The sequence below is a fragment of the Corapipo altera genome, unplaced genomic scaffold, assembly GCF_003945725.1.
Source record: "Corapipo altera isolate COAL_440 unplaced genomic scaffold, ASM394572v1 343, whole genome shotgun sequence".
NCBI lineage: Eukaryota > Metazoa > Chordata > Aves > Passeriformes > Pipridae > Corapipo > Corapipo altera.
The window spans coordinates 7,410,305-7,425,378 of NW_020884913.1; the positions used below are offsets into that span (position 1 = coordinate 7,410,305).

Genomic DNA, 15,074 nt, shown 5'->3' on the forward strand with positions numbered 1-15,074 from the left:
ACACACTGTCCTTGCCCAGCTGCCTTGTCTTGCTCCATCCCTGTTCCATAAACTCTGATACTGGAGCTGCAGCTCTGCTCCCCATCTGAGGCTGCTTTGCTCCCAGATGCAATTCCTGTCATTTATCCCATTAATGGGGTGGGGACCTCATTAGTACCCCAATACCATTCTCATCACTGTGGGTCCTCTCCCAGTCTCAGAGCCTTACCCTGCACTTCCCACCTCTCCTTGGAAATGACTTTATTTCCCTCTTGAGTGCGGGGACAAGAAACAGAAAAACAGCAAAGGCAACACAATAAACCCAGAGCAATTCTGTCTGCAGCTCTGGGCATGAAAATTTCAGTCTGGCTGCTTTCCAGGGAAGCCTTGAGACCACACTGCATCTTCAGCCCTCTCTGACCTTCTTGAGCAGCCAAACACCCAACCCTTACCTTGGCACTCGAGCTAATTTCCCCAGCAGTTCATTCACCACTGCTTGGGTTAATTGTGGTGCTGATTGTCTACCCCTGCACACTTACAGTCCATCACACATCTCACTTTGTGTCATTTTCCTCAGCGAGGTGTTACTTCTTTTTTTAAATTTATTTACACCAAGCCAAAGAAACCACCTCCACTACTGTTTCCTTTCACAGCTTGTTTTTTTATTTCACAATTGTGGTCGTGTTTGCACAGTGGTGTTGCTACAGAAAGCTGATCCTGAATGTCACTTTGCTCATTGTGAACCTCTGTGTGTTGCCTCTCAGAGGTTTTACCCTTTTCTACTAAACCTGCATCTTTTTTCCAAAAATGAAATGAAAAGTGATCGACTACAGGATTATGAGCACTTTGGTTCCTGGATTGGCACCTAATTTGTTAGTTCTTCCCCAGCTCTTCACCCACCCCTGAGCTGGGCTTGCCCAGGGACAAAGTCAGAATTGGTCACAGCACCAAGCCCACCAGAGTTCAAGAAGTGTTGGAAAAACGTTCTCAGACACATGGAATATTCATTGTCTGTAGTGTTCCTTGGTATTTTCTTTGTTGATTAGTTTTAAAAAGAAAAACCCCACATGTAGGTTGTGTGATTAAAGTGGAAAATACCTATTATGTTGTTTATTGTGGTGCTGTTAGGAGCAATTTATACTGTACTGTGCAAGAAGCCTTTGAATCCTCATTTAAAACAAACAAACAAACAAACCAAACCAAACAACAAAACACTGATAGAAACAGTCCATTCAATAACCAGCATTTATTTGCAAGATACATGACATAGTTTTTAATATAGGTATAAAAATATCAAGCAACTGTACATCACAAAACCAATTTTATTCAGGTATGGCCATGTGAAGATGGCACCTCTTTGTTCAAAGGTGAACCCGTTCCCACCCCAACCACCCCAGGGAGCAGATTTCCCCCTCAGGTCTGGTGCACAGCATTTCATGAGTAATATCTGGAGGGAAATGGGCTCTCCTGAGGGGCAGGACTGGATTGGCAAGCTGGGATCTTGGCAGAGCTCAGGTCTGGATAGGAAGGATCCCCTGTGCCTTGCTCCGCTCCAGCTACTCACTCATCACGGGCAAACTGATGCTAATCCCTCAAAAAAATAAATAAACATCAATAGAAAAAAACTCCAGCCTCAGCCTGTTCTCAGAAACCACAAACCAACCCCATCAATCCTGCCCTGTAACAGAGCAACTCGACATTCCTCTGGGCATTGTTGACTTTCCCCAGCAGCCCCAGCTCTGCAAAACCAAACACCCTCAGCTGAGCTCCCTGGAGAGACCTGTTCTAAGCTGTTACTAAACCAAATCTTGAGATTTGTTCTAACCAAATCTAGCTTCCACTTGATTGATGTGAGTTTGGATAAATTCCTTCTTTGATAAGAAGGATTTTTAGATCAGACCCACCCACGCCCACATTGGAATGCAGGCATTGGCTGTATCCCAGATTATTTCACCTTGTGTTGGAAGGTGTGGAGTCACTGACCTGGAGAAATGTATTCTGCTGGGTGGCCCTAAGACATGTGGAGTTGGAGACATCAGCAGTACATCACAAACATTTCTGCTGTCCCAAGAAGCCACCATGCCCCAAGTCTGGTCACTTTGCTTGTCAACCATGTCAAGACCCACACCAGTCATGCTGGTATCTCTGACAAAGGCAGTAAGTTAAAATCTAGACTTGATTGAGTTTTCATGGGACTGTTATGACCTTGGTAAGCCCACACGTATCCAGCACTTCACCTGTGATGCACCCTGCCACATTTCTGAAGTCTCCTCAGCTCAGAACACATTTCCCTGCTGTAATTTTTGAGTAGTTTTAGCTCCCTGAGCTCCTGGGCAGACCCACAAGGATTCGTGAGAGAACTGTAATCCTTGCATACGTGGATCCAGTACAAGTTATTGAACAGACTCTTCTGAGCACTTACCAAAGCTCAGAACCAGACCTCTCCATTCATCCCACCTTCCCTGAAAGGGTTATTTATCAAAGAAATGAGGCCATATGATGCATCGAGCCAAATGCACAGTCCAAAAATCCTGCTTTTCATTCTGAACTGCAGACACATGTACAGGTGCCTGCATTTTGCTATATTTTCTATACATTACCAAAAAAAAAAAAAAAAGAAATGTAAAAAGCAGAAAAAAGCTTTGGAAATTAGTTTTTTCTTTCCACTGAAAAAGGTGGGCGACAGCACTTTCAGTTCAACTACTGCATCAGATTGTTGAAGCAGCTCTCAGAGAGACCTGTAAAGTTGATGTTGATGGTCCCAGCTTAAGCTTCACTGCCCCTGGAGTAGGTGTTGGTTCTGACCAGTGTGTTCCGTCTAGAACTGTAAGACATATCTTCATAAACTACATTTGGGGGGTTTTTTTGGAAGTATTTCTTTGTCTGCAAACCAAGGAAAACAGCCATTCAGAACAGAACCTGGAAAAGGACCCCACCAAAGGAGTCAATTTTCATCTTAGGAGTGCATCTACATCTTTAGGAATCTATCTCTTGGAAGAGGAAACGTACTTTAAAAATTCCTTTCACAACACAGTGGGGTTTTAGAGGACCAAGTGGAAATTTTCAACCTATTTATTTAACTTTCTATTGTCAGTTTGATGCAATTTCACCAAAAGTTCCTTCAGGAGTTGGATGTAACTGCAGCTCCTACAGAAATAAGGCTCATTCTTAGTCTGTTACTGGTGACATGAGAGACCAGTTCCCACAGGGCCACTGAGCTTTGACAGAATGATGTTGCACTACTGGTTTTTTGCAGTGCTGAAGCCACATGTGGAGGGACAAGACAGGAGCCTGTGAATCATACACTGTTAATTTTCAGTAATCTTTATGGAGCAGGAGAATCTATCAGAGACAAAAAATTTCTGGGCACTTTCTGCAGTATATGAATATAAATAATCCCAGTAAAGGAAAAAAAAATTAGGATTTTTTTTTTTCTAGAACGAGGTAAAATTTTTCTCCTAGTGCTACTTTCAGACATCAGGCTATTTATGACTTTTTTTTGCCCTTGTGTCCCTCTCCAAACATTCCCTCACATCTCTAACGAGGTTACTATGTACAGCTCCAGTCCCAATTCACATAAAGTTTTTAAATAAAGGACTTTGAGATGCTTTGTCCAGGGAGGTACATACAACACATGGCTGTGTTGTTCACCATGTGGCTCACTTGAGGTTTGTTATCAAAAGGCAAACAGTACCTCATTTACAAAGAGTTACAGAAACATAAAACACTGTGTTTACTGCAAGAGTTTACAGCTGGGAGACATTAAACAAAGGCAAATAGGAAACAATAGAAATCCACGATTCCTAAGGTTTATCAAAAGTTTGCTTCACTCAGCCCCTGTTTATAAATAATTTGTTCAACCTGGACACACTTTTGCTTTGGCATGGTGAGAGCATACTTACATTGACATGGTACAAGGTGCAGCACACCAGTGCACAAAACAGTAGTGCCACCACGATGAGGAGAGAATAGATGACCCAGGAACTATCACTGCATGCCTTCTGGGAGTATGTCTGCTCCCCTTCTGCATATAAAATTATATTATTAGTAGTAGTAGTATCAGTATTATTATTAAAAGGTAGAATTTTCTTTTTATTCTGAAAAAAATTGTTTACAGGTCAAGAAAAAAAATCAGATATCAACAGCTACACAGCCATATTTGTCATTCCATCAGTATTCTCAGTGGCATCCCCTGGGCTCTTCCAGAGGCTGGCGATGACTGCAGGTGGCATGTGAAGGGTCAGCAAGGAGCACTCTACAAAGGCAAAAGCTGCCACACCACTGAGCAGAAGTAGGACCACACACTCGTGATGGGAAGAGAAAATGCTTTATTCTGAGGGCTCAGAAGGAATTGTCTAACAGCCAGTTTGTGAGCAGTACAGACAGAAGCAGGAGGGTTCTGTGATTTGCCGCACTCCCCTGAGCAGAACAGTGCTAGTGGAAAGGGTTCCAGCTCTCTAAAACCTCAACTGATCCATATCTGAATAACATAATCACCCTGCTGCTTTGATGTGCTGCTGTCATTCTCCCCAGCTCAGTTTGCTGAGCTGTCACCCCCGTTTTGGGTGGCAGCACAGAATGAGACCACAGCCGTCTTTGCAGACTGCAGGGAGATCCTGGGCAGCTCTTAGGGCCTTTGTGAACCTTATTTTGCAAAGACCTCAGCAAAGCCCAATGCCCAGGGTTGAACTGCACCAGTAAGATCAAAATCAAGCACTGTATTTCTGGTTCTGTCTTCAGCTTAGCAAATGGTGACAGCACCATCTTGCAGAAAAATAAAACCCCTCTTTGGAGCACACACAGTGCTCAGTGTGTAATAATGGTCTGTGGGGCTTGAAGTACATGCCTGAGGACTTGTTCTGTGCTCCCCAGTGTGACCTATTTTTAAACAGAAAGACTTGCTATCGGGAATTGTTTCTAAAAGACATTGATGTCACATTAAGATCAAAGAGCTGCTGCTAAAAATACTTATTCACATCCTAAAACTGACAGATTATTCACGCATGCACTGAAATGTTTGTTATCTTATTTTGGTCTTTTTTAATTCTTTTAAGATGCAGGATTATAGCAAGTTTTCTCTTCTGAAATGCCCTCTGGTTGGTTGTACAAGGCAGGTAGAAACACAGTGCCTGTTTCTGTCTCCAGGCATAACAGGACATTCATGAGGCTGAGCCCACTCTCCAAACTCTCCCAGGTACTGGATGAGCTCTACCCAGGGATTAGTGCTTTACCTGTCCTCACTAGATTTCTGCAAGCTTCTTGTCCACCTTTTGCATTACAACATGCCTATAGTTAGCTATAATCAAACAAGCAAGAGGAACATACCTTTAACCAGCACCATGGTGCCACTTGCTGAGAGGAGACGGGTATTTTTTACATATTTCACCTCCTCAGCACAGACATAGTTATCACTGTCGTTCTCCTGTAGGTTGTGCAGAGTTATCACTATTTGCTTCCCTTCCCTTGAATACTCCAAGCGCTCAGCAAAGGCAGGTAGGATCCTTGTAGCACTCTGATTTGACACATAGAGAACACTTTCAGGTTGCACATGAGTCTTGAGCAAGTAGATCCCTTCGTCCCCACGTGAGCTGTTCATCACACAGGTAATGCTGACAGACTGGCCTTGCTGAGGGCTGGCATAGAGTGGTGACTGCTTCAAAGCCCCACCAGTTTTAGCTAAAAACAAGAGAGATTAATGGCTATCACATAATTATCATGTGATTTTAACTAGGGAGCAAATGCAGAGGTCACAGACAGAAAGAACAGACCATGGAAATTTAGATAAAATGAATTTTTTAACAGGTTACCTTTACACGTGCCTTGAGAAGGAGGATATATTTTAGTACACCCTGGCATATTTTCCTGCCTCAGGATCTGAAATTAGGACTGACCAACAGGTTTACCTGGTTGTAAAGGGTCTGTACCTACCTAAAAAATACATATACTGATCCCTTCTAAGGATCAGCCTCATCAGCATGTCCTTGGACATGGATCATTGACTGCTTTCTCCAGTGAGATGAAGACATAGGAAGATCTGGAGAATACTGGTCTGGATCAACTCATACAATTTGAGTCCCATCAATGTTGAAAATTTTGTTAAAAAAGTAATTATTAATGGTTTGCTGTCCAGTTGAGAAGACATTCCACTGAGTTCCTCTGAGGACAGGTCTTGTTCCTTTTAAAATTATCATTAATGTGGGTGAGGGAATGAAGACAGAATGTGTCATGGTTATCAAAGGAAAGTGGCAAGCATTTTAGAGAAGAGGATCAGTATCAAAAAGAGAGATAAAGTAACTTATAAAATAATTTGAAGAAACAGTACATAATAGACAAGATGGAATTCATTTGAGAAAACAGAGCCAAGAAGTTTGAAAAGAGAAGCCTAAGGAAGAACATGATAGTTCCTCATGGATATAAATTACAATCGCTGATCCAGCAATCAATTAGATTTCATGTGCCTTGGGGACAGGAAAGGAAGAAAACTCTAAGTTTTGGTAAAGATATTTCTCATTAGACGGTCTCATCAGAAGGATGGGTACATAGAGGAATAAGCTGCCAAAGAATAGTGGAGACTCAAACCCTCTTCTAATGCAAAAAAAAATAAAGACAGAAAAATTGTTCCCCCAACCATAAAAATCTGCCAAAGGGAGCACTTGTGCCCATTCATCAACTATTAAGAACAGAAAAAAGCCTGTACCCACTCATGCCCAACTTGCAGACCCTGCCTTGCACCAGCTCCCAATAATTACCAATATGTCATTTAAGATGAAATAGTAAAAAAAAAAAAAAAAAGAGATTTGCAAAAACTGCTATTAAAAAAAAAAAAAAAAGACTCATTGCTCTGCTAGTTATTTATAAAGATTTCACAGATTGTTTTGGAAAAAGAGCTCTAGGTCATCACTGTTTCCAAACTGCTGCAGCTACCTATGACTAATAGGTGAAAACCTGTAGATAGAATTAAATCAATCACAAATTGATGTTCTAGGGTGGATGGGGTTTTTTTGGTACTGTACTATCTAATGTTCTTTCTTCAGTATTTCAGGGACCAGACCCACACTTTCCTTCAAATCTGTTCATCACCTGAGCAGACACGAGTACAGTTCTGTCAGACTCTCCCTCCCATTGTGCTTGCTTCCAATCTTTGATTTAAAATACAGATCTGTATTTAACAATTCATGACATAAAGGGTGGAATTGCAATACCTTTCACCACTACTATGCTTCTCTTCCCATCCAGTATTTTGTGATGGCCATTGACTGTAACATACTCAATGCATAGGTAGATATTGGAGTCAGATTCCTGTACGTTGTGCAAAGTTGTCCTGTAATTCCTTCCTTCCCTTGAACACTCGGTGCGACCAGCCAAATCAGGAGAGATATTTGGAGGGTTGTCCTTGGAAAAATATATCATATTGACTGTCTTTCTGCTACTTTTCAAGTGCATTCCCACGTGCTCTCCTAAACCACTGATTGAGCAAGTTATGCTGATGGAGTCTCCTTCCCAAACACTGAGAACGTCTGTTGACTGTTCATTTTCTCCACCTAAAGATAAGAAATGCAATTGAGATGGTAATACCAGGGTTCTTATTGATCTTTTAATATCAAAGTAGTTTTCAGAACCAACAACTCCGTCATCAGAACTGCTCTGTAGGACTGGACCTTAGTCTTGCTAGGCTGTGTATGTCATCTCTTGGCTGCCCTGAACCCTGTAGTGCCTTTCATGCCCATTGACCTGTTCAACTCAGCACCTTCCCAAAGCTTAAAGGGCCTTGGCAAAAAAGTGTCTTCTGTCACTCATGCAAAAAATTTAGTTTGCTCGGTTTAGATTCTCAGAATGATCCTATTAGTTCTCAAAATACAAGCTTCACTGAACTCAGCCTGACAACTGGAGCTGTTTGAGGGTCTAAATCCGGAATTCAAAGGTAAGAAAAAAATGACAGAGAATGGAGTGAAAATACACCTTTTTTTTTTTTCTTTTTAAAGAAAGGAGCATTTAGCAACACCAGGAAACTGGATAATACAGCCTCTCGGGAAGTGGACTGCAGAGGGTGTAACTCCAATCTATAGTAAGAAACAAGGTACCAAAATGTATAATAAGACATCTTTGAGTTCTCTAATTACCTCAGGATCAAAATAAACTGATCAGTAAATATTTGTGTAATGAATAGTAAAAAACAGAGGGCTCAAATGGGAAACACCAAAAAGAAATTACACCAGGAGCAAGGGAAGAAAAATTAAATAGAGAGTACTGCATGTCTAGGACAAACACAGTTTAGAAAAGGTTGAATTGTTCAGTGTTGAGAAGCCAATTAAGGATCCCTACATACTTAGGACAATTTAATTTAATAAGGGAACAAACATAGAATTCAAACACAGAAAGTGTGGATTGTTGGAATATAGATACAGCAAGTCACTCCACCCGACCAGACATGGGCATGTTCCTCCTACAACACTTAGAGAAGGAATTAAGGCAACCCAGGAGTCACAAGCAATTATCTCCCAAAGCAGCAGAGAAATGGGGTGATGGATAAGGCTGGAGAAGTGCAGAGCACTCAGCCTTTACCATCAGGAAAGGAAAGCCCATCAACCTAAGAATCAGTACTTCCAAACTGACCCAGTTTAAACTTTTCCTTGACCTAAGACCTCATGAAGCTAATGACAAGCAGATGCAGCCCATTACTCATATTCTCCAAAGATCAAGGTAAAAGTTCAAGAGTTAAATTATATTTGCAGAAATCAGCATTGACTCCTAAATAACCACTAACTAAAGAATATTCTCACCAGTTTCAATGCACCTTCCTTTCAGATACACTGATTTATGGATAATATGCTTTTCTCAAGTCACCATCCTTTCCATTGTCAATGGTGAAGGGAGAAAAACAAGTGACTGTTTGGAGACTTTTTCTTTCTTCAGCCTGTTCCCTTCAGAAATTCACACTGTTTACCCTAAGTGTGCCTCCAGCTTGTAGTCTTAATAACCACAGCAACATTCAGCAGTGGATATTTCTGGTAAGGCTTTATTCCACCTTCAATAAAAATGCCCCTAGTAAATATAAATATTCATTTCTGTCAGTAGTGGGCTCCCCCGTCATCCTTAAAAATACAGATACAGTTGATCTGAAATTACTGGGAAAACAACATTTCTACAGAGAATGATTGCTTTGTAGAAAACTTAAGATCATAACAATTTTTCTTTTTTTCTTTTTTTCCTACAAGTTCCTTTTTTAATTTCAGAGATATTTTTTTTTCCCAAAGTTCCACCTGCTTTCAATAATAGTCAATCTGGCAGGAAGCTGTTTGAGAAAACAGACTAAAGTGGGAGGGGGATTGAACGTAATGAAGGAAGAAAGAGGAAGGAAAACACTGAACTGGAAGAGCATCTACATCCTACATACCGGTCTGGGCAGGGAAGCACGGGAGGAGCAGCAGACAGAGGGATGCAGAGGGGAGACAGGACATCCACAGCATTTTCAGAGGTCTCTTTAGTTGCTCTCTACAATCTGACTGATGAGTTAAAGACCTGAGGAAAGGGTTGATGCCCCAAGCTGGCCTGTTGCCTTTCAGCTACATCAGCTCTCTACTAAAAGAAGCCAGCAGGATGCTGCTTTTGCTTTTCTATTCCAATGAATGTGACAGAGAGGTGTATCTTGATGTTGACTTCACACTAAAACCGCCCCTGGTTTCCTGCTACTGAGCAACTCCCAGCCCTGAGGGTAGGAGTAGAAAGTTGTCTATGGTGAGCACCCACCTTCCCTTTGAAGACAACTGAGAACAGAGGCACTCACTCAAATTTGCCCTTCACAGCACCCAAGCCAGGCAGTTGTCCTTCAGTTGTGGCCTCACTGGAAATGTGGCTGCTTGGTACAATCAGTTCAACCTGTCACTGTTCCCACAGGCTTAGATTGGTGGCTGCAAAAGCAAAAGTCTTGGCTTCGTAAGGAACAAAGAGATGAGAGATGCTCCATTACTTCAGGTAAGCCTTCAATTATTATACCAGCCCTGCACACAAACCAGCAGCTTGGATCTGCATCTTGGCAATGACAACGGGAATAAATTCCCACACAACAGCACAGGACGTACCTCTCATGTGCCCCTGGCTTCACGTTTAACAACCCTCTCTGTGTGTCTGCACTGCACAAGAGCTGAAAACCACCAGCAAAGGGGAACCAGCTACAGCTCACATGTAGCTCCTGCTCCCTCCCCAAGAGGATGAAAAGCTCTTCTTGTGGGCACTGCTCTCTGTGGGAATACAGAGGGGAAGGGAGTGTTCCCAAATAATTTCTTGAATGCTCAGAAATTTCATCAATTAGTGTAAAGGAAAGAGAGTTCAGGCAGGTTGTGAAATGAGCTTTCAATTAGCCCCACAAAGGCTCACTGCTGGCTAGAAAAGCAGATGCCAGGAGACATCTCTTACTCCCTGTCTTTGCTTTTGCCATATTTAAGAAATGAATCATGACAATAATACTGGATTGTGAGTTTGGGAATGATGGGATGGTGATGCTTTGTCAAGGAGATTAACAGACCAAATAACAATACCACCAGAAAAGGGTTCCCAAGTTTTTAAGGAGCTGTTTTATTGTCACTAGTATACTAACACAAATTGAAAACTAAAATCAGTCAAAAGAAGTTGCAGCTACAAAATTATGGCATTTGGTGAGTCAGGCATCTTAGTATCATTAGCCCTTTTTTTATTTCATCAGATGATCTTTAAGGTCCCTTCCAACCCAAACCATTCCATAATTCTGTGAATAGAAATATTTGCCTATCTATGTATACTGCAAAACACAAAGCACTTGCTGATGACAAACCCTCAGGACATCTCCAGGAAGCAGAGCACACAGCTGGCTTGTAGAGGCTGGAACCTTCGGTGCTTCTTCAAACTCTCACACAGCAATGACTTCCCACAGAGCAAAACAGACCCAAACACAACACCTGTGGGGTCACGAATTAAGGGGCCCATAACTGATTTTGGGGCTCCTTTACCAGGTTACAGCAGCAGATATGCTTCTACCTGAAAAGAAGATCGAAGAATCACAGAATATTCTGAGTTGGAAGGGACCCACCAGGATCGTCGAGTCCAGCTCTGAAGTGAATGGCCCCTCCAGGCATCAAGCCCGTGACCTCAGGGTTATTAGAACCATGTCCTAAGCAACTGAGCTCATCTCAGAGTCTCACTTGGCTTTTATTCCAAAATACACCTGCTCCTTGCTCCTGTTCAACAGCTCTTGGAAGCCTCCAGCACTTTTGTTCTGAGAAAAAAAAAATGCCTCTGCAATTGTGATAAGAAGCTGCACAAAGAGAGTTCTTGCACAGTCTGGACTCTTGGGCTTATTAACCAAACATAACATTAATCATCACAACTGGATCAGTCAACACGACAGCCACAGGAGATACCTAAAAGCCCTGGAATAGCTGGGGATTGCCATCTCTGCATGAAGGTTTGACTGCATTCCAGAAGAAGCAAATGGAAAAGACAATATCCAACAAAGAAGCTGTGAGTTGGGTTGGTTAAAAGCATGAGTGTAAAGTTGCCACTAAGGAAGGGGAAAAACCCCACTAACCCATAAGAGCACTGGTGTCCTGCTCCAAACAAGAGACAAATTTAAGCACAGAGGTTTTTCTGTATTTCTAAAATTAATTATTAACATATTTTTGGTACATCTTTCATTATGAACTTTTCCCTTTAGATTTGACTGCAGAAAAATTCAAGAGCCACACAACATCCTACGTCCTTTGAGATTTCCTGCTGGAAGTTTCAGCTACAGGTTTACAGGTAATTAAACCATATGAAAATGATTCAGCAAGTATTCACACTGGTTCAGGCACCTGCTTTACCAATTGTGCTGCCACCAATTTTTGTTCAATAGGCCAGTAATAAATTAGATCTAATGCAAAATTTGAGGATTTATTTAAATCAAGTGTGAACAATAAATCAGCAAAAAGAGCAGCGAGGCTGGGGAAGAGACTGGAGCACAAGTGCTGTGGGGAGAGGCTGAGGGAGCTGGAGTTGCTCAGCCTGGAGAAGAGGAGGCTCAGGGGAGACCTCCTCACTCTCTACAACTCCCTGACAGGAGGTTGTAGCCAGGTGGGGGTTGGGCTCTTCTCCCAGGAACCAGCAGTAGGACAAGAGGGCTCGGTCTTAAGCTGTGCCAGGGGAGGTTTAGGTTGGATATCAGGAAGAAATTTTTTACAGAGAGAGTTATCAGACCTTGGAATGGGCTGCCCAGGGAGGGGGTGGATTCACTGTCCCTGGAGGTGTTTAAGGTGAGACTGGATGTGGCATCAGTGCCATGGTCTGGGAACCACGGCGGCGTTGGATCAAGGGTTGGACTCGATGACCTCAGAGGTCTTTTCCAACCCGGTTGATTCTGTGTTTCTATGGTCATTTGAAGATATGAAATACCAAACAGGGATTCCTGATGGGCAAACCATTCACCTGTACAAAACACTTCTTTTTGAATCTAGAGAACCTGAGAATTAAAAAAATAAAGCTGCGTGTGCATTATATCACATCACAAAGCTAAAGGACTGCAGGTTAATTCATGTTTTCAGTCCTGGAGATAATTCAGCAGGTTTAAGGCTGTGCTGCTGAGTCAGCCACACACCTTGTGATGGCTGCTGTCCTCAGTCAAGGACCAGCAGAGGATGAGAGATCCAGGGGGCTGCTTGTGCTGCTCGTGAAGGCCTGGAGCTGGACAACTGTGGCAATCACAGTCCTTGGTGAACATGTGGATGTGGTGAAGGTGCATTTGTGAAAACCAGACCATTTGTGAATATGGGACCAGGAGGTCTCAGGGAAATTAGCCCCTGTTGCTTCAGCTGGTTGCTGTAAATCAGGACAAAGGAAGATGCTGCTGGCACAGAGGTCTTCTCACTTGTAGATGGTTTTCAATCATGTGTGAGGCTCTCTTCATCTGAAGCCTGTCTGTTTATTCTAAGAGCTGCAGAATTGAAAGAAAAATATCTGTGAGGCCAAAAAGGGCACAGGTTGATTTCAGTGAGAATTGTAATCCAAATGCCTGTATTGCAAAAGACCTCCAAGATCATCGAGTCCAACCTTTAACATTCTAGAGACAACTTAACAGCAAAAGATCTGATGGAATGCTGTGACAGTCTTAGGGAAACAACAGGGAAAAAGTACCAGCATTGGCAAGGACTTCTTTAGAAGAACTAAAACTAACAGACTTGCAGGTGTTTTTTTCCCAATTTAGGTTTATCTGCAATTACTGATCAACTCACTGCTACCCATCTCAGACAGACCCACAGGCCTTGTGTTTCTCCACAAATCCCCACCAGGAATGGCAGGTGGGATGCTTTGCCATATGACAGCACAGTTGCATCCCAAGTGCCAGTCTGTATTGGAGCCCAACTATTTCTGGAGTTAGAGGTGGTTTAATATTATCTCACTTGAAGAACACCCTGGTCTCTATGTTGGGAGGGAGGAGGGAAGAGCAGAGGATAATACAGAGGAAGGCTGATGTTTCCAGATTTTATTGATGTGATTCCCTATTCAATCCACAGAACCTATCCCAGCTATTTCCACCCAGGGACCTGGATCCCCCGGAGGGAAGGCTGAGCCCTGCCATTGCTTCCTTCTCGCTTCAGGAGGAAGCAGTGAGGAAATTTATTCTGTGCTTATTTTTCATAACAAACCCATCCAGACAGCATAATGGAGATGAGATCCAGGAAGAAAACCCTGTATGCTTTTCCCACTACCAGGTGTGGAACCCACAGGAAACCAACAATTTGTCAGACAGTACCTTGACTGTTCCGATGGCGCCGATAGCAATACATGCTGACCATTCCTGCACAAAGCACAAGGAACAGCAGGAATGTGAGGGAGATGAAAATGTTGCTCCTTCTACCTGGAGAGGAGAAGAAAATAAAGAGAAGCCCAGTGAATTAAGCAGGTATGCCAAGCCATGAGCCTGCCTCATAAGCACCACCCTGAAGAATTGAGCCTGGTAGATGAACAAAGTCCCCCACAACAGCTGATAAAGAGAGAGGGAACCTTTGAATGAGAGAACAAACAGCCTCTGGCTCAAGTTATCTTAATGAAGGTACCTGTAACAATGCTGACTTCATCAACATTCAAAGCTTATTCTTGACTCCCCACCACAACAGATACCTATGAACATTTTCCTCATTGAAAAAACCCCAAACCAAGAGGTGTGAGAGCCATCCTTAATGATGGGTTCAAAGGCCATTAAGGAAATGCACTTTGACTGGTTTTTAAAGGCCTGTTTGTCCATCACCTAAGGAAGACAACAGAGATTTCCACCATGAAAGAAATTTGCATTTAAAACAAGTTTAGGTGACTTAATATGGAGGCAAAGTCTCATTTATCCCTGACTGGCAAGGGGAATTCTTGGGAACTGGCTGCATGCTCATCGTGTACCACCTTCCCTCAGCATCCCTGTATCCATTGCTACATTCAAAACTCTGTTCACATCAAGCTCTATGGGCAAAATACTCTCAAAGCAAATGGAAAAAAAAACTTGTGGAGAGATTAACCTGGAATTTCCTCACCAACGATACCAGCTGTTGCTTTTCTAGTTTCTGCACCTGACATTTCAGTGTGGCACTTCAGTGTAAGATTGGACTCCCAGAGTTTTGTTTCTGCTTCACAGCAAAGTTTATTCTCCTCAGGATTGATGCTACCTATCCCATTTGCTGAGAAAGCTGAAAGATAAAAAACCTTTTAATTATAAATACAGATCAAGATCTTCAATCAAGAGTTCAAAAGGTTGAAGAGGTTCACAGGTTAAACAAGTGGGTCATGTAGCACAGAAAGGTGGGGATTGCCATGACTGCTGAGTTGAGGATGTTTCATTCCCCAGCTGTTCAAATCAACTACTGACATTTAGATTTTCTCCTCACTAAAGCTGATGAACTGTTCTGTGAACCAATAGTGGAAATACTCACGTTACAAGAAGGCAAAGAAGGTCTCACATGTAATTAAGAATACCAAAACATTGCTAAAGCTTAGCATTACCTCGATGCAATTAAAAACCATTTTAATAACAATTAGGACACAATTCTGCAGCTCCCTTTTACCCACAGGAACCAAAGAGGGGGAACAAGCAAGACCAGCAA

At 42.4% G+C, this 15,074-nt stretch overlaps 1 protein-coding gene and 1 long non-coding RNA gene across 2 annotated transcripts; both read right to left on the reverse strand.

Annotated features, from left to right (window-relative positions):
- Positions 1 to 2,545: 2,545 nt before the first annotated feature.
- Positions 2,546 to 10,817, reverse strand: CD7 (CD7 molecule). Its single transcript, XM_027654633.1, has 5 exons — positions 9,374 to 10,817; positions 7,182 to 7,520; positions 5,305 to 5,655; positions 3,882 to 4,003; positions 2,546 to 2,862 (listed from the first exon to the last, which is right to left on the reverse strand). The coding sequence occupies exons 1-5, from the start codon at positions 9,444 to 9,446 to the stop codon at positions 2,746 to 2,748; spliced, it is 1,002 nt and encodes a 333-aa protein (XP_027510434.1). The 5' UTR covers positions 9,447 to 10,817; the 3' UTR covers positions 2,546 to 2,745.
- A 1,720-nt stretch (positions 10,818 to 12,537) lies between these two features.
- Positions 12,538 to 15,041, reverse strand: LOC113952499. Its single transcript, XR_003529565.1, has 3 exons — positions 14,493 to 15,041; positions 13,739 to 13,843; positions 12,538 to 12,919 (listed from the first exon to the last, which is right to left on the reverse strand). It is a non-coding gene; the product is annotated as an uncharacterized LOC113952499 (long non-coding RNA).
- Between the last annotated feature and the right edge of the window lie 33 nt (positions 15,042 to 15,074).

What these genes read in the sequence shown, in the direction of transcription:
- CD7 (XM_027654633.1), bottom strand. Translation starts at nt 9,446, where the DNA reads ATGCTGTGGATGTCCTGTCTCCCCTCTGCATCCCTCTGTCTGCTGCTC. An exon ending in AAGCATAGTAGTGGTGAAAG is followed by an intron (nt 5,656 to 7,181) that starts GTATTGCAATTC and finishes TCTTGTTTTTAG; the next exon opens with CTAAAACTGGTGGGGCTTTG. An exon ending in GCACCTTGTACCATGTCAAT is followed by an intron (nt 2,863 to 3,881) that starts GTAAGTATGCTC and finishes CTTGGTTTGCAG; the next exon opens with ACAAAGAAATACTTCCAAAA.